Here is a 21,710-nt window from a genome sequence, read left to right on the forward strand (position 1 = left end):
TCACATTGTATTCTTTTTTCAAGTTGGAGGATCACATTGATCCAAAAAAAGAGGATAGAGACCACATTTATTTTTTTAAAGTTCAGGAGCCTTTGATACCCTTAAGCCAATTATTAATAATAAAAGTCTCTCTCTTTCCTCAAGTCTCGTATTTATTAAAAAATATATAAAATTTAAAATAAAATGAAAGATATTCAAATAAAGATAAAAAGACATTAAAATAAAAAAAGAACATTAAATAAGACCAAAAACTAAGAATAAAATGGCCGGAGGTCCATAAGAATAAATATATAATTTCATATTTTATATATAATTTAATGATTTTCTTTATTTTACTAATTAAAATGTGTGCTTTTAATTCTAAGATCAAAATTCTTATTAATTTTTAGAATAATTTAACATGCCATTTTTCCAATTATAATAACATAATACGCAAAATTAATCGACAAAACAAACCAAAGAGTTAACCTAAAATGAAAATTACATTTCGAAAATTCATCAAATTATAATAGAGGGCATTAAATTTATAAAATATATACAGTACAGGGATCTTTTATAGATATTAACCCTCGAAGACGATTACCCAAATATATATATAAACACCGTTAATACTAATAAAAAAATGTATACAATACATTGACAAATTGATTTTAAAACAAAGACCTATTAATTTTTCTAATATATATGTTACCCTAATATTAATTTGATATATACATATGAAGATAAAGATGAAGATTAAGGGTGCGTTTGGTTCACGAAATATAAGATTATCAGAGGGAATGTAAGATTACCAGGGAATAGAATTACTAGGAATGTTATATTTTGTGTTTGGTTGGTTTAGCAGGAATGTAATATTACCGTGTTTTGTTAAAGGAATAAAAGATTATTGGAATGTATATTTGACCAAATTGTCCTTATTATATATTTATTTTTTAACAAATTGGAAAATATTTATATATTTTCTTTAAAAAATTTAAGTTCATAAAATTTATATATATTTTTTACAAAATTAAAAATATAAAAAGGTTTAATGAAAGGGTAAAATTTTATTTTAACCCTTGAACTTCATATAAAATTGTAATTATAAACTTTTTTTTGTAAATCTAAAATAGTTTAAGGATAAATTTGTAATTTAACCTTCGTAGAATTTTTATTATTTAATGAAAGAAGAATGATATTTTTGAGAGAAAAAATTAAGGGCATTTTAGTCCAAAAATCCGGTAATCCAACAATACCTAAAGAAATGGAGGTAATGACATTCCTGGTAATATACCTCAAAAAATCTACTATTAGTAATAAAACATTAACCGGAATGAGATTCCCGGCCAACCAAACATGAGAATGTGAATTTCATTCCCATGAGAATCTCACACCGGGAGTGATGATAATTCCACGTGAAAAAGACTTCCTTGCAACCTGTCCCCAATTTTTTTACCCAATACTGTGTCGTTTCTCCAACCATCTAGGTAGCCTGGTCCTTCTCCAAGGCATAGTAAACCTAAGCTCCCCCCCCCCCTACCAAGCACCGGTGCCCATCATAAACAGAAAACCTCTTGTTTTCTTTCTCTTGTCCCGTTTATACTACATATATATATACACACGCGCTTGTGTATATATATGTACTTATATGTAGACTTGTCTGCAAACTCCACTTGCTAAACCAGATTTTATCATATCAATCACTTCTTTATCCCATTGTTTCCTTTCGGTTATCTTTTCTTAAATGCCGGAAAACATGAGCATATCTGTTAATGGACAGTCTAAAGTCCCACCCGGGTTCCGATTTCATCCGACGGAAGAGGAGCTCTTGCAGTACTATCTCCGGAAGAAAGTTTCATTCGAGAAGATCGATTTGGATGTCATTCGTGATGTTGATCTTAACAAGCTCGAGCCTTGGGATATTCAAGGTATATATATATATATATTATTGTAATTTATGTTCCATCCATGTTGCTACATGCTTGTTTGTGAGTTTAATTTCTATAACAGAGAGGTGCAAGATTGGAACCACTCCTCAGAACGATTGGTACTTTTTTAGCCACAAAGACAAGAAGTACCCCACCCGGACTCGCACGAACCGTGCCACGGCTGCCGGATTCTGGAAAGCGACCGGTCGCGACAAGGTCATATATAGCAACTACCGGCCGATCGGGATGAGGAAGACTTTGGTGTTTTACAAAGGTCGGGCACCTCATGGTCAAAAATCTTATTGGATCATGCACGAATACAGACTAGACGATAACATGGTTGAAACCAACGTACGTAAGCCTTTGAACCTCAAATCTTCCTCTCGTGGTAAATTATGTTACGTCATATTATATATACATACATGTATGCATATAGACATATTTTTATGCTATTTTTGGACAATTTTCTTTTTTGGTTTAAGATCTCCAATGCCATGGGGGAGGGGAACCAAGAAGAGGGATGGGTGGTTTGTCGTATCTTCAAGAAGAAAAATCACCACAAAACCCTAGAAAACCCTATAAGCTCCTCCTTGGGTGAAAAAACCAGGACCCATATGTTCATCACAAGTACCAGCAATGAAGGAGCATTGGAGCATATACTTGAATACATGGGAAGGACTTGCAAGGACGACGGAGAAGCAAACAATGGTACCGCCTCGAGATTCCTCTGGCAGCCCATGGAGATCGCCATCGACAACAATGGCGCCTACTACCCTGACTCGTTCACGAAGCTCCCGAGCCTAGACAGCCCGAACTCAACCAGCAGCCAAAACTGTTACCAACCCATGATAACGGAAAACGAAGGATCAATCCTCAACCAGGTGAGTGGCGGCGATCTCAACTCGGTATATCATCACAATGATTCGGCGGCGCTCACCAACTGGGCTGCATTCGACCGGATTGTAGCTTCTCATCTCAACGGTGGGCAAACAGAGACATCAACACAATTAGCCTGCTTAAATGACCAACCAATGGCAACCTACTGCAACACCAGTACCACTGATAATGATCTTCAATTGCCAACCGTTGGATTATCATCAACATCCACCAGCGGGCCTTACCATGGAACTCAACATCATTTCAACAGCGAAATAGACAACATCTGGAGTTCCACCGGAGCATCATCATCATCATCCGACCCACTGTGCTGCCACGTGGTGAACGCTAGTGCATAACAGAATAGCACAATATCTATAATCATACCTTAGTTACCATAGTCAGAAAGGTTATTATTACATCACTTATGTAAATGAATATATATAATGACATTAAATAAAAATCCAGCATTGTCAACCACATTATCTTTAGTTAATCAAATTGTCTACCATGTTCATAAAATTTGCTCTCAGCAAAAAAATCTAGCGAACTCTGGGTGATTTCATAATACCTAACAGCAATAATAATATCAATAAATCTAATCACCTTTTTCCCCTTTACAGATACAATGATCATCAACCTGAGCCACATGGTTTGTCGGATTGTTTTAGGTGTTGGATGGAATGCTTAATGGTCCATTCATTTTCTCATATGGTCCGGTGGATGAATTGGATTCGTCGAGAGAAGGAAGAGAGAATGTCCTAATGATATTGTTGAGAGTTGAAAAATTAAAAAAAAAGTAGATGTCGTCTTGTTCCTTGACCACCACTGGTTAGTGCAGAAAAGGGCACTTTCATGATTAGTTTGCTAAAACGAGGAAGGCCCCCTTTTTATTCATCACATGAATCAAGTTCATCTTTTTTTAAAATATTTTTGATTATTCAAAATTAAATAATGTCGACCAGATTAAAATATAATCTAGTACACTATTCCATGATCATAGATTAGGCCTCGGGCTTCTCCAAATTGATTCCCAATTCTTACATATCAGACATTTGTTCAAACCAGCATCTTTTTGCATTAAAAAAGATGCTGCACTTTCCTGTTCTTAGCCATGGTGTCTTAACTATTGGGAGCTTAATCTATAACCCTGACTCTCAATCATTTAATATTAAACGTTCACACTTTGATATTTCTGATACTCGAACTTATGATCTCAAGGTACAAGGCAATATCTGTTTAAAAGATAACTCTCAACCATTTGACATTGAACGCTCTTACCATTGGTATTCCTAGTGCTCATGTAACACCCCAAACAATGAAGTATAATTTCACCTACCCAATAATAAATCATATCTGGTTGTATCATAGTAGCCTAGTGGGTCCTGCAAATGTGATAGTGATTTGGTTGCAATCTTCTACCTTATCTCATTAAATAATAGTTTATTCAAAATATTTGGAACCATTCATTGATAAGATATTGTGGTGAAAAGTCATATTTGAAACAGAGAACCAATAATCCATTTCGATTACTCTATAATTTGATGAATAGACCAACAAAGCAATTAAATAATGTTAATAGAAAAAGAAGGAAATAGAAAGAAGATTCAAAGGAAAAACAATCAGGTGGCCTTTGGAAATGAAGTTTGATAATTAGAGCAATATGTTCGTTCGGGGTCGCTACTGCTACCTTTTGCATCATCATCTTCAGAACTCAACAGATCAAAAACAACACCAGCAGTACCAGAAATTTCTATTCCAGCGTTACACTGATGACAAAGACCCATTTATGAATGTTATGACTACAGCTGGAAATGAAGATAGCACAACGCAAATAGGGAAAGAAGAAATAGGTTGATCCTATATCACGAACGAGGCATCAGAAAGGGAAGTTATGGAGGGTCTCTAGCCAACGTCGATCTGTCGTAGCTAAGTCTGCCGCCCCTTGGAGCTTCCTCAATTCAGAACTGGTCAAAGGGTCCAAAGCAAATTCGAAGGCATACAAGGCAGCCATGGTTTCTACTTCAAAATTCGAATGGAGATAAGCGAACTGGATGGGAACATAGAGAGCCTCGGATCTGAAACACATTTTGTAGATCTGCATCTATTTATAAATATTCTCGATGATCAGAGACTATATTTGTGATAAGGAGAATGAGATGATTCGAACGGAATAATTTGGTTTTCGACTGGCGGTCACTGACGACGGCCGATGTGGTATCCACCGATGGTTAATGGCGGCCGATGATCTGCCGTTGGAACCTCCTTGCTTGAGATATGAAAAGAGCACTGAAAAAAAAATATAGAAATGGCGATGGTAACGTGAGATGAAGAAGTTTCATAATTTCTTTTGAAAATCACGTGTGTGGGGTGTTAAGATAGCAAGATGGACAAATCATAGTTTCAGTCCTCTATGTTTGGTAAGGTTCTAACTTGTCCATCAGTTTTAATAGAATTTCAACCAAGCTATGATAGTTTAAATTAATTCAATCTAGTACCTGATTTTAGTTATTAAATATTTTAACGACTTTGAAAGTTTTTGTTTAATCATTTGGGGTTCCAAATTATTATTTCAATTCTAATAAGCTAACTTTATGGCAAGGAAAATATTTGAATACGAGTTAAACTATTTTGATGGTTTGGATCGAGAGGAAAATATTGGAAGTTGAATTAAAGATCGAGGGCGTTCGAATGGAATTTAAATGGTCAATCAGTATTGCACGGAAATCGAGGTAATACTTTACTACCTCTTTATGCTTTATGGAACATATGAATATTGGTAAATGCATGATTAAGATAATGTTGGTCTCATTTGTGTAGTTAATTAGTTCTACACTCGATCTGAATACGGTAAAAGGGTTCAGTAATTGATTATGGTTCAGATGATTTTTACAAGAAATTGAGGGATTGTTAGAATTAAATTACAAGTTCTGTGCTTAGTGATAAAGAAATCAACATGGGTTTGTAACTTATAGTTTATTTCATCAAAGGTTAAATGTTAAAGGTACTTGGATGGGAAATTATGATAATACTCCGGTAGGGTAAAATTACGAAAATACCCTTAAGTTGAAAAATGACAAGAATTGTCTCTGGAAGTGGATTAATAAATCTGAAAAGAATTATTGATCTACTAAAACTATTGATGTGCATAAGAAATGTTAGTTTTACTTGGAATTATGGATAACCGGTTTTTAACCCCAAGAAGGTTTATGCTAGATACTAGAAACCTTTTAAGGAATCATTTCAAGATCAAAGAATGTTCGAGGAAGCAATTAATCATAGGATCTCTATATTATATTATTTTCGTTAAGAGATAATATCGAAATTATCTGGTTAAGAAATTACGAAAATGCCATTGAGAGGTAAAATAGTCAGATTTGACCCTGAAGGAGAAAGTACTTTGAGGATTTGTACTTAACTCGATTGAGTACAAATTTAATTATTAATATTCTGTCTTTGTAAAGAAAAATTCATAATATTGCGTTTGTAAAATCCGAGAAGGCACTTGACCCGAAAATATATGAGTTATGAGTAAATACCTGAAGAACAATTTATCGGAGGGTGCTCTTTTATCATAATTGTTCGAACGGACTGAAATAGATGATAAATTGGAATTAAATAATAAGACCGGATGAAGGAAAAAGATTGAAATACCGTGGATCTGTAAAATGACCAAAATACCTCTGTAATGGAAATGACTCAAGAATATCACCAAGCTCAGGAATGATTGAATATCCTCGAGCTCTGAAATGAATGGAATAAAACTGAACATCAAAATTACCAAAATACCCTTATGGCCTAAATTAAGTAAATGTCTTGGATTAATTAAGGAATCCAAGTAAGCATGGGTATTGGACTACCTTTAAAGGTAATGGAAAATAATTTAAGTGAGCAGATCAACCCTAAAGCTATGTCAATACCTGAATGGCATAGATATTACTGGAACATGTGTTCGTCTTCTCAAGTTTGGCTCGATGACAAATTTTGGAAGTATTCAGTTCAGCTCAGATCTAGATCGTATTCAGTACTAGGAATTGGACGTTTGTTCGACAAATCAACCACGAAGACCAAATTGAATGGAATGGAAGTACAACATGTATCTGAAATTCAGGAACGTTTAAATTATTCTGGAAAATCCCGAAGTAACTGGATTGGACTTGAATGTTAAATGAACTAAGTAACCTCAATGACTGAGGATTAAGTAAGAGATTGGAATAAGTTTGAAAACTCGGATGAACTTATATGATGTATCATCCCTATGGATTATGAACCACAAATCAAGTACGTCAGCATTTCATGGTATAGTTAAAACATGGAAATAAAATAAAGACCATTAGAATATTTGCTTGTCTCCTTAAGATCTATTCAGTGATGACTCAGATGATGATTTGTGGATAAGAATATTTGGTATTAAAGAGTAAATACCCTGAAAAGTTAATGAATTGACAAGTTGGTAAGTATTGGTTCTAAAAGCTATTCATCTGGAGTTGTTCGATAATCGGATTAATCGTCATAGATTGTAAAGATTCTGAATACCTTCAAATTTCGTAGAGCTTCAGAAAAGTGTACGAATAAGATGATTCCGATGAATCATATCCTGAATAACCGATGATTTGTCAGTTAACAAACTCTTCTAATAGTGATTCTGATTTCCGGCATTCTATTGGTAAACTGAAGATTTGCGTTTCTCTTCCCGATAAGATTATCCTGTATCTCTAAATATATCTGGAAACTCTAGTGTGTTCCCTACTTATATGAATATTTTATCTGATTTCTGATTTGAATTCTGTTTTGACATCTGATCTGAAATCTGTTCTGATTCCTAACCTGGATTCTGTTATGATATCTGATCTGAATTATGTTTTGATTTTTGATATCTCCGTTTACCGACGGAGAAATGTTTTAAATGGGGGGTATTGTTGAAGGAAGAAGTTCCGCAGGTTCCTCGGCTTTGTGCTCAGGGCCTTATATGTTGTGTTGGGTTGGGTGTATGGTTCTGGGGAACTTACATTATGTTGTGCTGGGATGGGGGTATATATATATATATATATATATGTTTTGAAAAGATCTGAAAAGTTACATGGTTTTTGGGAATACACTAGAAAACCTATTCTGATCTCCTGAACTCAGTCATCCGAAATATTTCTCTGAACTGAAAGCTCATTATTTGTTACTACCTGAAATATCCGTAGAATCTCTGCTCAGTATAAAGATCTGTAAATGTCTGAATCGATAAGAAAAAAATATGTTTATTTGTATCTGCACGTTCTTCAGCATCATCTGGTAGTTCTGTATTACTGAGCTTTTCGAAGCTCACTCTATTACTCACCTTTTCAGGTTAAAAGAATTGTACCAGTGCATCTATCGACTTCAGTAAGGGAGTTCTTTCGGCGTTGTTGCAGAGTATGATACATGTGATGAGGGGGGCATATATTTGTATTTTGATTTATATATGAGTCTGAAAATCTGTTTTATTTTTAAATAGCGACAAATGATTTTATAAGTTTGCATGTTCTGATAAAAAGTTTTAAATTTTATGCTATTTTTACAGTGGGTCGCTCCAGTGGCCCTAATGTGACTTCCCGGATCGGATCGGGCTACCCGCATCGGTCTGGGGGGTTACATTTAGTGGTATCAGAGCTTATGGTTTGAGTCACAAATTTCATGATAGACCAGCCGGTCAAATGTCAAATGATGTCTGATCAATATATGCCCCTAAATTACAATCGTACTTCTCTGAGCCAGAACTCCAAGGTTGATTCCCTATCTGTAAAGAGCAAACCTAAGTTTTTATCCGTTAGGATTCTACCGTTTTATAAAGAAATACCAGTAACGTCTTTCAAAATTCTGTAAAGTACCTCAAGAGCCATGTGAGAGTTACTCATCTGAGAAATTTTGCCAACTCCATAAATGAAATTGGGATATGATATAGCTCTACGAACCTATTCTCGTATCCAAGGCTGAATTGAATATACAAAGATATTTCCGTTCTGATTCTTTTATTTGAAGGAGTGAGAGTTCTGATAAGAATGTATACTATGCTGGTTAAGGATTAGTAGAAGATCAGTAATTCTGTAAAAGTTATTTGAAGATATGAAAGAACTGATGGAATTTTCATTTCTACAATTCTATGACATGAATGAATTTCGAGGACGAAATTCTTTTAAGGAGGGGAGAATTGTAACACCCCAAACAATGAAGTATAATTTCACCTACCCAATAATAAATCATATCTGGTTGTATCATAGTAGCCTAGTGGGTCCTGCAAATATGATAGTGATTTGGTTGCAATCTTCTACCTTATCTCATTAAATAATAGTTTATTCAAAATATTTGGAACCATTCATTGATAAGATATTGTGGTGAAAAGTCATATTTGAAACAGAGAACCAATAATCCATTTCGATTACTCTATAATTTGATGAATAGACCAACAAAGCAATTAAATAATGTTAATAGAAAAAGAAGGAAATAGAAAGAAGATTCAAAGGAAAAACAATCAGGTGGCCTTTGGAAATGAAGTTTGATAATTAGAGCAATATGTTCGTTCGGGGTCGCTACTGCTACCTTTTGCATCATCATCTTCAGAACTCAACAGATCAAAAACAACACCAGCAGTACCAGAAATTTCTATTCCAGCGTTACACTGATGACAAAGACCCATTTATGAATGTTATGACTACAGCTGGAAATGAAGATAGCACAACGCAAATAGGGAAAGAAGAAATAGGTTGATCCTATATCACGAACGAGGCATCAGAAAGGGAAGTTATGGAGGGTCTCTAGCCAACGTCGATCTGTCGTAGCTAAGTCTGCCGCCCCTTGGAGCTTCCTCAATTCAGAACTGGTCAAAGGGTCCAAAGCAAATTCGAAGGCATACAAGGCAGCCATGGTTTCTACTTCAAAATTCGAATGGAGATAAGCGAACTGGATGGGAACATAGAGAGCCTCGGATCTGAAACACATTTTGTAGATCTGCATCTATTATAAATATTCTCGATGATCAGAGACTATATTTGTGATAAGGAGAATGAGATGATTCGAACGGAATAATTTGGTTTTCGACTGGCGGTCACTGACGACGGCCGATGTGGTATCCACCGATGGTTAATGGCGGCCGATGATCTGCCGTTGGAACCTCCTTGCTTGAGATATGAAAAGAGCACTGAAAAAAAAATATAGAAATGGCGATGGTAACGTGAGATGAAGAAGTTTCATAATTTCTTTGAAAATCACGTGTGTGGGGTGTTAAGATAGCAAGATGGACAAATCATAGTTTCAGTCCTCTATGTTTGGTAAGGTTCTAACTTGTCCATCAGTTTTAATAGAATTTCAACCAAGCTATGATAGTTTAAATTAATTCAATCTAGTACCTGATTTTAGTTATTAAATATTTTAACGACTTTGAAAGTTTTTGTTTAATCATTTGGGGTTCCAAATTATTATTTCAATTCTAATAAGCTAACTTTATGGCAAGGAAAATATTTGAATACGAGTTAAACTATTTTGATGGTTTGGATCGAGAGGAAAATATTGGAAGTTGAATTAAAGATCGAGGGCGTTCGAATGGAATTTAAATGGTCAATCAGTATTGCACGGAAATCGAGGTAATACTTTACTACCTCTTTATGCTTTATGGAACATATGAATATTGGTAAATGCATGATTAAGATAATGTTGGTCTCATTTGTGTAGTTAATTAGTTCTACACTCGATCTGAATACGGTAAAAGGGTTCAGTAATTGATTATGGTTCAGATGATTTTTACAAGAAATTGAGGGATTGTTAGAATTAAATTACAAGTTCTGTGCTTAGTGATAAAGAAATCAACATGGGTTTGTAACTTATAGTTTATTTCATCAAAGGTTAAATGTTAAAGGTACTTGGATGGGAAATTATGATAATACTCCGGTAGGGTAAAATTACGAAAATACCCTTAAGTTGAAAAATGACAAGAATTGTCTCTGGAAGTGGATTAATAAATCTGAAAAGAATTATTGATCTACTAAAACTATTGATGTGCATAAGAAATGTTAGTTTTACTTGGAAATTATGGATAACCGGTTTTTAACCCCAAGAAGGTTTATGCTAGATACTAGAAACCTTTTAAGGAATCATTTCAAGATCAAAGAATGTTCGAGGAAGCAATTAATCATAGGATCTCTATATTATATTATTTTCGTTAAGAGATAATATCGAAATTATCTGGTTAAGAAATTACGAAAATGCCATTGAGAGGTAAAATAGTCAGATTTGACCCTGAAGGAGAAAGTACTTTGAGGATTTGTACTTAACTCGATTGAGTACAAATTTAATTATTAATATTCTGTCTTTGTAAAGAAAAATTCATAATATTGCGTTTGTAAAATCCGAGAAGGCACTTGACCCGAAAATATATGAGTTATGAGTAAATACCTGAAGAACAATTTATCGGAGGGTGCTCTTTTATCATAATTGTTCGAACGGACTGAAATAGATGATAAATTGGAATTAAATAATAAGACCGGATGAAGGAAAAAGATTGAAATACCGTGGATCTGTAAAATGACCAAAATACCTCTGTAATGGAAATGACTCAAGAATATCACCAAGCTCAGGAATGATTGAATATCCTCGAGCTCTGAAATGAATGGAATAAAACTGAACATCAAAATTACCAAAATACCCTTATGGCCTAAATTAAGTAAATGTCTTGGATTAATTAAGGAATCCAAGTAAGCATGGGTATTGGACTACCTTTAAAGGTAATGGAAAATAATTTAAGTGAGCAGATCAACCCTAAAGCTATGTCAATACCTGAATGGCATAGATATTACTGGAACATGTGTCGTCTTCTCAAGTTTGGCTCGATGACAAATTTTGGAAGTATTCAGTTCAGCTCAGATCTAGATCGTATTCAGTACTAGGAATTGGACGTTTGTTCGACAAATCAACCACGAAGACCAAATTGAATGGAATGGAAGTACAACATGTATCTGAAATTCAGGAACGTTTAAATTATTCTGGAAAATCCCGAAGTAACTGGATTGGACTTGAATGTTAAATGAACTAAGTAACCTCAATGACTGAGGATTAAGTAAGAGATTGGAATAAGTTTGAAAACTCGGATGAACTTATATGATGTATCATCCCTATGGATTATGAACCACAAATCAAGTACGTCAGCATTTCATGGTATAGTTAAAACATGGAAATAAAATAAAGACCATTAGAATATTTGCTTGTCTCCTTAAGATCTATTCAGTGATGACTCAGATGATGATTTGTGGATAAGAATATTTGGTATTAAAGAGTAAATACCCTGAAAAGTTAATGAATTGACAAGTTGGTAAGTATTGGTTCTAAAAGCTATTCATCTGGAGTTGTTCGATAATCGGATTAATCGTCATAGATTGTAAAGATTCTGAATACCTTCAAATTTCGTAGAGCTTCAGAAAAGTGTACGAATAAGATGATTCCGATGAATCATATCCTGAATAACCGATGATTTTGTCAGTTAACAAACTCTTCTAATAGTGATTCTGATTTCCGGCATTCTATTGGTAAACTGAAGATTTGCGTTTCTCTTCCCGATAAGATTATCCTGTATCTCTAAATAATATCTGGAAACTCTAGTGTGTTCCCTACTTATATGAATATTTTATCTGATTTCTGATTTGAATTCTGTTTGACATCTGATCTGAAATCTGTTCTGATTCCTAACCTGGATTCTGTTATGATATCTGATCTGAATTATGTTTTGATTTTTGATATCTCCGTTTACGACGGAGAAATGTTTTAAATGGGGGGTATTGTTGAAGGAAGAAGTTCCGCAGGTTCCTCGGCTTTGTGCTCAGGGCCTTATATGTTGTGTTGGGTTGGGTGTATGGTTCTGGGGAACTTACACATTATGTTGTGCTGGGATGGGGGTATATATATATATATATATATATATATATATATATATATATATATATATATATATGTTTTGAAAAGATCTGAAAGTTACATGGTTTTGGGAATACACTAGAAAACCTATTCTGATCTCCTGAACTCAGTCATCCGAAATATTTCTCTGAACTGAAAGCTCATTATTTGTTACTACCTGAAATATCCGTAGAATCTCTGCTCAGTATAAAGATCTGTAAATGTCTGAATCGATAAGAAAAAAATATGTTTATTTGTATCTGCACGTTCTTCAGCATCATCTGGTAGTTCTGTATTACTGAGCTTTTCGAAGCTCACTCTATTACTCACCTTTTCAGGTTAAAAGAATTGTACCAGTGCATCTATCGACTTCAGTAAGGGAGTTCTTTCGGCGTTGTTGCAGAGTATGATACATGTGATGAGGGGGGCATATATTTGTATTTTGATTTATATATGAGTCTGAAAATCTGTTTTATTTTTAAATAGCGACAAATGATTTTATAAGTTTGCATGTTCTGATAAAAAGTTTTAAATTTTATGCTATTTTTACAGTGGGTCGCTCCGGTGGCCCTAATGTGACTTCCCGGATCGGATCGGGCTACCCGCATCGGTCTGGGGGGTTACAGCTCAAACACGGAACTTCAAGGTATAAAGCAGTATATGTTCAAATATAATTCTCAACCATTTGATATTGAACGCTCACATCCCTAGTATTATTGATGTTCAAATTCGAGACCTCAAGGTACATGGTAGTATCTGTTCAAAGATAACTCTCAACCATTTTGGCATTAAACGTTCATACACTTAGTATGAAGACTTAAGATCAGGGTAACCGAGTAGTGCAGGTCACATCCATAACGTGTATCATCTCTGTATTCTTTTAATGTCTTTGTAGTAATTTTCATGACTTCTACTTTTTATACGTTTCTGTCATTGGAATTTATGAAGGCTTAGAACTATGGTAGCGGAGTAGTGTTGCCTTAGTTTAGGTTTTAACCCATTTGACTTTATTCCTTCTCGTAGCTTGCTATCGTTGACTTCTGTGTATCCTTCTCTTCATGTTTCCTCTTTTAAATTTAGTCGGGTCTTACGTTTCTGTCTATATGCAGATTTTTTTTACACAGGGATTTATTTGTAGGGATTACTTCCCATTACACACGCGCATATGAAGACTGCATTTGAAGACTGTTCAACTATGTATTTATTTATTTATTTATACAAGCATTGTATTTTATCTTTATTTCTAATTTTCTGACTGTCGGAGGTTTTCTATGAAAACTGCTCTCAACCTGGCGTTGGGGACAACCTACTACTACCCTACCTCCCCTTACCTCATTGCATATGGGAATAGGGTCTTTTTGTTATTGTTGTACACTTAGTATTCCGAATTCAAAACTTTAAAAATGACAACACTTTCTTCACTGCCAGTGCGAATGAGACCTAACTTGAAGACGAGGCACGGAGGACAGTAGACTAAAGCACTCAAATTTGTACCCTACGAAGCGGACAGACCACAATAGATTAACAATCCTTCAATCTGTTGGTTATGAATAGTTCAACTCGGTATAACGACTGACATTACCCAAATTTGGGTTTACGAATCTCCCCAAAATGGAATAATATTACACTCCTTTAACATAAAAACAAGTACCAAATGAATTATTAATTCTAATAACAAAAAAAAAATGAGAAGTGTATGACGTGAGATTATTTGATCTTAATGAGAATAATATATAATTATAATTCTTTTAAAATTTTAAGTTATTGATAAACGTACTTTTAAATATATTTAATTATGTGATTTTAGGGAACTCATTAAATGACCTCAATGATAGAATAAAGTATTATTTTTTTAGAGATTTTTTTTATAAAAAACGTAAAAGATATCCCTAATTACAAGGAAGATTTACAAATATAACGGTAAGCGTAAACTTGATACAAAACTAGTCACCTAGATCACACAAGAACCAAAGAAAGAAAATGTTAAAAAAACCTAACCAAAATACTCAAACAAAATAAAGATATGAACAAATCTGACTGCATCGAAAAACGAACCACAAAAGGGGATGAAGTTATTGAAAGACCACCGACAAATCGCAAATCAGAGTTAAGCAACGTGAGAAAACTATCCACGAACGCAAAACGTGTATTCAAATCAATCCGAGGGTTCAAAGCATAGAAGATCAACATGATAACAAATAAGCGACATCTTGATTAGTCGTGGCGATATCAAATCCAACCCTGGAAAAAAGATAAACGAAAACAACGACAAAAAAACCGAAAACTGCCAAAAGATGAGATAAAAGTGTCACAAAAGTAGAGATAAACATGTAATAAAGACACAATTATTCATAAAAAACTAAAAAGACAACTGACGGTCGACAATCAGTATCAAAACTAGTGTCGTCGTTGGCTAAACAAAATCAAAGAAGAAAAAATTGATTTAATCTATAGAAAATAACACAAATTGCGAAGAAAAAGAAAGGAGGGAGGGAAGCAAGAGAGCGCGGTTAAGATTTAGAAGTTTTTTTCTAGATATTTTAAATTTAAATAATCATATATGCATGATATATGTGCATTATCGAAGATTATTAAATACACCAACATAAATATTTGGGCTTTAAAAATATAAGAAGGTACCAATAGGAATGGGCATGGGACTCGAACCCGACTCGATTGGGTCGAGTTTTTTTAAATCGGGTTCAGGTCTGGGTTTTTTAATGTGGTGTTCAGGTCGGGTTGAATTCGGGTTTAGGGTGAAAACCCCCCGACCCGACCTGACCCGAAAAAATATATATAATTTTACCTTATATATATAGGAATAATTATAATAATACCCCTCTATATATTTTTTTCAATTAAGTCACTGTTTTATTGAATAAAAATATTTTTTTATTATTTTGGGTCGGATTTTTAAGTTATATGGGTCGGTTTCGGGTCGGATTTTCAAGTTATTCTCTTTCGATTCAGTCTTATCATATAATTTAGCCATTTCGAATCATTTAGACGTAACTAGTACCTTGGTTGGTTTAGTCTTCAGGCGTTTGCTCAACAATCAGAAATTCTAAGCATGTTTTTGCTTCTCGGTGGTAAAAAATTATTATTAAGGTTTCTCTAAATCGATAGAGAATTTAATAGGTGAAACGATAGTTCTATCGAATCGAGTATGACTTTTCAGTTTTTTTTCACTTTCAAGGACAAACTTGCTTTTTTTTTTTACGGTAGAAGGCAATTTTCATAATTTTACCACATTGAGATATTTTCGTAATTTTTTATCCGAACATTCCAGCATTTAGCCTTTAACAAAAGTAATCAAAATTATATATCTTAAGGTCAATTGATTTACAGATTGATCGCCGAACTTAAATTTATTATCGGCCTTCAATTTCTTATGCGTTCTATTCGAATCTTATTCAGTTTACTCACATTTTTTATCACAATCAGTTCGAGTCCGGCAATAATTATGATATTCAAATTTGGACCGATCATTATCACTTCGAATATGGTTTTGAAGCGTATATGCGATCTTAGATAAAAGAAAAGGAGGGTTTTCTTTCTTTTGATCAGTTGCATGTAATGGATGGGCCTACAACACTATTCAGATGTCTGGGTATTGTTCCTAATCTACATGGCTTTATAAATAAGAGTAATGGGTGTTATCGATGATGCTTTTGGTGGGCTAATATGATACACCCTTTTTTCGTGTCCATCGGCAAAAAAATATCTATGTACTTTTATAAAAAAATCAATATGATTCTCATATTATTTCTTTTCTTAATGTGACCTTATAACTCATAAAATAAACCCAATGTAATCATTTGACTAACGTTTTTTGTCGTTGACTATTACGGTGCAGATGTGGCAGTTTCATGATACTGACGTGGCTGTCCACGGTACTGATTAAGTATTTCATAAATAAACGTAAGTAGGTCGGTTGAACTCTATAAACAGGGTTAATATTGTATAAGGTCACATGATAGCCTTTGTTTGAAGATTCAGGAAACTCCTCTTATAGAACAGTTCAATTAAGTACACGTAATCTTTTTTCTAAAAATATTCTATTTGTGGAATTGAAAAGTTATTGTCAACTAAATAATTTTCTTCACAATTACCCAACACTTGATTGAGAAACCTATGGAGCTTGCTTTTTATAACAAAATGTTGTTTGATTTTAGAAACCTATAATGGAAATTTTTTATATCCCAACTAAGAGTAATAATTCAAAGGCAAAACTACAATAGAGGTCCCTGTACTTTTCAAAAAAATGTGGCCATCGTATTATTTTTTCTCTCAATGTGGCCCTCCAGCTCAGAAAATAAATCCAATGTGACCCTTTGACTAATTTTTTTTTTTCGTTGACCACTACAGTGCTGACGTGACAGTTCACGGTGATCGATAACGTGACAGATAACTTGAAAAATGAGCTAAATTGGTAACTCAAACATAACATATAAAATGCCACATAAGCACCACAGATCACCATGTCAGCACCGTGAACTGCCACGCCAACACTATAATGGTAGACAACGGAAATATATTGATCAAAAAGTCATATTGAATTTATTTTTGAGTTGGAGGGCCACGATGAAAGAAAAAATAATACGAGGGTTATATTGATTTTTTTCAAAAATACATGGACCTCTGATGTGTTTTTTTTTTCTAATTCAAATTACCCTTCACACATCTTTGTCATTGATACAATCACTCAATTCCGCGTGTAGGTCGAGTTGGTTAGCTAATAATTCGATCGATAAATTTTCATTTATAAGATTTAAATACGAATAATTATATTAAATTCTATTTTTACCATTTGATCGAATTAATAAGACAAATATTTAATTTTGTATTCTTCAATAAAGAAAAGATATAAATAGAAAAAAAAAATGATATAAATGTTTAATCAGTAGTTTGCCCGACTCCAAAGGAGACTTGAAAAATGAACTTAAATGAAAAAAAGAAAATAAATAAATAAGCTGTGCCCTGAGAACAGTTGCATCTCGCCTAACTTTTGTTTTAAGTCAGGCCATATTGTCAACATGGTGATAATTATACCTGGACTGAAGGTTGAGTACCTTTCGTAAAGTAAGTAACTAAACGAAGAAAACTCAGATTTCAGGGTGAACATAAAAAATTTCAGAGTGTACACCATCAGTAAAATAAGTAACTAATCGAAGAAAATTTGGATTTCAGGGTAGGTACCTGACCAAGCTATGACTCTCCACTGGATGAATCGAGGGGACGAGTGTGGGCAGTTGTCCCTCTGAAAATTTAAAATTATTATATATTATAGATTTTTTAATGTATTTTAGATTAAAAATCTGTTTTCGTCCCTGAAATTTTATAAGTTCAAATTTGCCTCCTAAATTTACATTCATCCCTCAACATAAAATTTTATGTATGTACTTCCATAAAACAATACTCCACAAACAGCATAATGGGGTGGTTTTGTGTTCTTGAACACGTAACTCTTAAAAATAATAACGATTTTTTTAATCATTAAGGTAAATTGATTCGTGTTACCATTTGTATTCTTTACCTTCAAAACTATTTCTCCATGAGTTACCTTTTGGAAAGTCCTTAACTTGAAAGCATTTAAAGCAATGTATTGCGTTTCTCGCCAGGTCCCCCTTTTAAGCTACATTACTGCTTAATAGTTGAGAAGATAAAATTATATAGCCAAGAGATTTCCTCAATCATTTGGCACCATAAACTCGGTATCAATGTTACGTTCAAAACAGGAAACCATGTTTCATGAGCTTCTCCTATGGGCATGCCTCTTTCTATTGGTTGTTGCGGTGAGTTGCACTCCCCCGGCGGAGCCCGTCAAATGTTCGAAGAATGATTTGAATTTCACCGTCACGAACTCTTACGGCATGTTCCCCGACCGAGCCATCTGTCGGGCGGGGAACGTGGCATACCCGAAGACCGAACAAGAGCTGGTTTCAGTCCTATCGGCCGCGACCGAAGCCAGGAGGAAAATGAAAGTGGTGACACGTTTCTCTCAGAGCATCCCGAAGTTGGTCTGCCCCGACGGCCAAGACGGGTTGCTTATCAGCACCAAGCACCTTAACCGGGTAGTGAAAACCGACAAAGCGGCAATGACGATGACGGTGGAGAGCGGTGTCACGTTGAGACAGTTGATTAATGAAGCCGCCAAGGTTGGATTAGCATTGCCTTATGCACCGTACTGGTGGGGGCTCACCATTGGTGGGATTTTAGGTACGGGAGCTCATGGGAGCTCGTTGTGGGAGAAAGGGAGCGCGGTCCATGATTATGTGGTGGAGATGCGAATTGTAAGCCCTGCCGGAGCCGATGAAGGGTATGCTAAGGTCAGGGTGTTAAATGAGAGGGACCAAGATTTCGATGCAGCTAAGGTTTCGCTTGGGGTCCTTGGTGTAATTTCACATGTACGTAAGTAATAGTACAATTTAATGTGTGTTCTCCTTGTGGACAAGCATTCATGATCCTATTTATTTTATTTATTGTTGGAACCCAAATTAAGTCAATGGAAATTTTTGGTGTAGTGTTAATGTAAGTATTTATATTCAAAATACAATTAGCACTTTATATTAATTCTTCTTATTAAACTGAAATATGTAGCATTTTAATATTGAAAATTTTGTATGAAAGTAAAGTATTATTAAATTAGAATTTAAATATTAAAATGCAGTATATTTAAATTCAAAATAAATTTGAGAATAATTAATAAAAATATTATTAATTTGAAACCACATATGATCCATATAATAAATTTTCGTTTTTCGTATAGGTGACTTTGAAACTTCAATCCCTTTCAAACGATCAATCACATACGTGACAAAGGATGACAAAGATTTGGGAGACGAAGCAGTGAGCTTCGGCAAGCTGCATGAATTTGCAGACATAATTTGGTATCCAAGCCAACGCAAGGCCGTCTACAGAATCGACGATCGGGTGTCGATTAATAAGTCCGGCAATGGTCTCTACGATTTTACGCCGTTTCGGTCCACTCCTTCACTTGCTTTGGCACTTACCAGATCCACGGGTTCGTTACTTGATGAATAATTCGACCATACATGCATGCATGAACTTCATCAACTACCATATCGATTTCGACACTATTTGTTTTGTTTACGATTTGGTTTAATGTTTCAGAGGAAACCCAGGAATCCCTTCGAGATGCTAATGGGAAGTGCCTCAATGCAAAGGTGATCGTATCCACACTGCAAACGGCTGCTTATGGATTGACAAACAACGGCGTAATATTCACGTGCTATCCGGTCATTGGATTCCACAACCGCCTCCAGTCATCGGGAACATGCCTCGACAGTCTCGAAGACGCGCTCATCACCGCGTGCGGTTGGGATCCAAGAATCAAGGGCGAGTTCTTCCACCAAACCACATTCTCCGTCAGCTTATCCGTCGTGAAAAGCTTCATCGAAGACGTTCAGAAGCTGGTTGCAATGGATCCTAAATCACTCTGCGGCCTGGAACTCTACAACGGCATCCTCATGCGTTACGTGAAAGCCTCAACCGCTTACTTAGGCAATCAAGAAGACGCAATAGATTTCGACATCTCCTATTACAGAAGCAAAGACCCGACGGTCCCCAGGCTTTACCAAGACATTTTGGAAGAGATCGAGCAGATGGCGCTGTTCAAATACGGTGCGTTGCCGCACTGGGGGAAGAATCGGAACCTGGCGTTCGACGGAGTGATAAAGAAGTACAAGAAAGGCGGGGAGTTTTTGAAGGTTAAAAATAAATATGATCCGTTGGGGTTGTTTTCGAGTGAGTGGACCGATCAGGTTCTTGGGTTGAGAAATGGGGTCACGATGTTAAAGGAAGGATGCTCATTGGAAGGGCTCTGCGTTTGCTCACAGGATGTTCACTGTTCTCCGGCCAATGGTTATTTGTGTAGACCTGGGAAAACTTTTAAACAGGCAAGAGTGTGTACTTTTCAACACAATATTTGAAGCAAATGTTATTTAATAAACTAAGGACCATAAATAGAATTGTGCTCAGTCTGTTAGTGTTTACTAAAAAACTCATTTATTAATTACTCGTTTCGTTTATCCGGTTATCTCTTTTTCTTTTACATTTTAAATAATGGTAAATGTAAGCACTAAATTGAACACTATATGAATTTTGGAGTTCAAATTATAAAACCTAAAACATTTAAGGATTAGTGACATAATTTCACCATTTTTCTAAACATTCTTTAACATAAAAAATATTCACTAACATTAGATAAATATGTTTATAAATACGAACACAACTTTATTTATTTAAACTTTATCCTCCTAATTACGTAAAGCACATGGCTAAAATCACATATACTTCTATTAAACATACTTTATGTATATCAACATAAATAAACATGTGATTATGAGTAAGATGATGCACAATATAAATTTAGATGTTATATTTCACTTACATCTTAAAAATTTATTTAATATTTAAATGGGTCACATGACCTCTTGACTATTACCCATTTTCATATTGATCATTAATGTTTCAATTTGATCAATCAGACCACCCAACTATTTAAATGCTTCAATCAAGTCACCGATCGTTAATTTTTAACAGAGGTGGTGACGTGTCAGTTAATAAAATTGGCATATTTTGATCCTCAATATTTATGCATTCTATCAATTTAGTCACTATTTTAATTCAATTAAATAAATTAACTTAATAAATTAATCATTCGAGTAGGAGGTGACACGTGTCAATACATGATTATATGATTTTATTTATAAATTTTATTTAATTAAATAAATTTTTCATCTAATCAGCTGGTGACACATGTGACCATTCATGAAGTGAAAATAAAGGAAACATATTTACATCTCTGGAGAATTAAACCAATATCACAGCGAAAGATTGAGTAGCTAACCACCCAAACCACTGGGCCAAAAATCCCTAATTATTTAATGTTTACAACAAATTGTATTAATTTTTTAAATTTTATTAACGGTAAAAAATAAATAAATAAATTAGAATATAAAAAATTATAAAATAAAATTAAACATAAAAAATTAAACA

General features: G+C 34.5%; 1 protein-coding gene and 1 pseudogene across 1 annotated transcript; both read left to right on the forward strand.

Annotated features, from left to right (window-relative positions):
- Positions 1-1,702: 1,702 nt before the first annotated feature.
- On the forward strand, positions 1,703-3,200 carry LOC120205577 (NAC domain-containing protein 43-like). The gene is made up of 3 exons (XM_039205425.1): positions 1,703-1,907; positions 1,990-2,258; positions 2,390-3,200. The coding sequence occupies exons 1-3, from the start codon at positions 1,724-1,726 to the stop codon at positions 3,140-3,142; spliced, it is 1,206 nt and encodes a 401-aa protein (XP_039061356.1). The 5' UTR covers positions 1,703-1,723; the 3' UTR covers positions 3,143-3,200.
- Positions 3,201-18,384: 15,184 nt separating this feature from the next.
- On the forward strand, positions 18,385-20,740 carry LOC120205578 (annotated as a pseudogene).
- Positions 20,741-21,710: the final 970 nt, after the last annotated feature.

The sequence above is a fragment of the Hibiscus syriacus genome, unplaced genomic scaffold (genome assembly GCF_006381635.1).
Source record: "Hibiscus syriacus cultivar Baekdansim isolate YM2019G1 unplaced genomic scaffold, ASM638163v2 tig00012523_pilon, whole genome shotgun sequence".
Taxonomy (NCBI): Eukaryota; Viridiplantae; Streptophyta; class Magnoliopsida; order Malvales; family Malvaceae; genus Hibiscus; species Hibiscus syriacus.

Bases quoted from the DNA above. Each gene is read 5' to 3' on its own strand.
- LOC120205577 (XM_039205425.1), top strand. From the start codon at position 1,724: ATGCCGGAAAACATGAGCATATCTGTTAATGGACAGTCTAAAGTCCCA. The intron at 1,908-1,989 runs GTATATATATAT...TTTCTATAACAG, and splicing joins CGAGCCTTGGGATATTCAAG to AGAGGTGCAAGATTGGAACC. The intron at 2,259-2,389 runs GTACGTAAGCCT...TTTTGGTTTAAG, and splicing joins ATAACATGGTTGAAACCAAC to ATCTCCAATGCCATGGGGGA.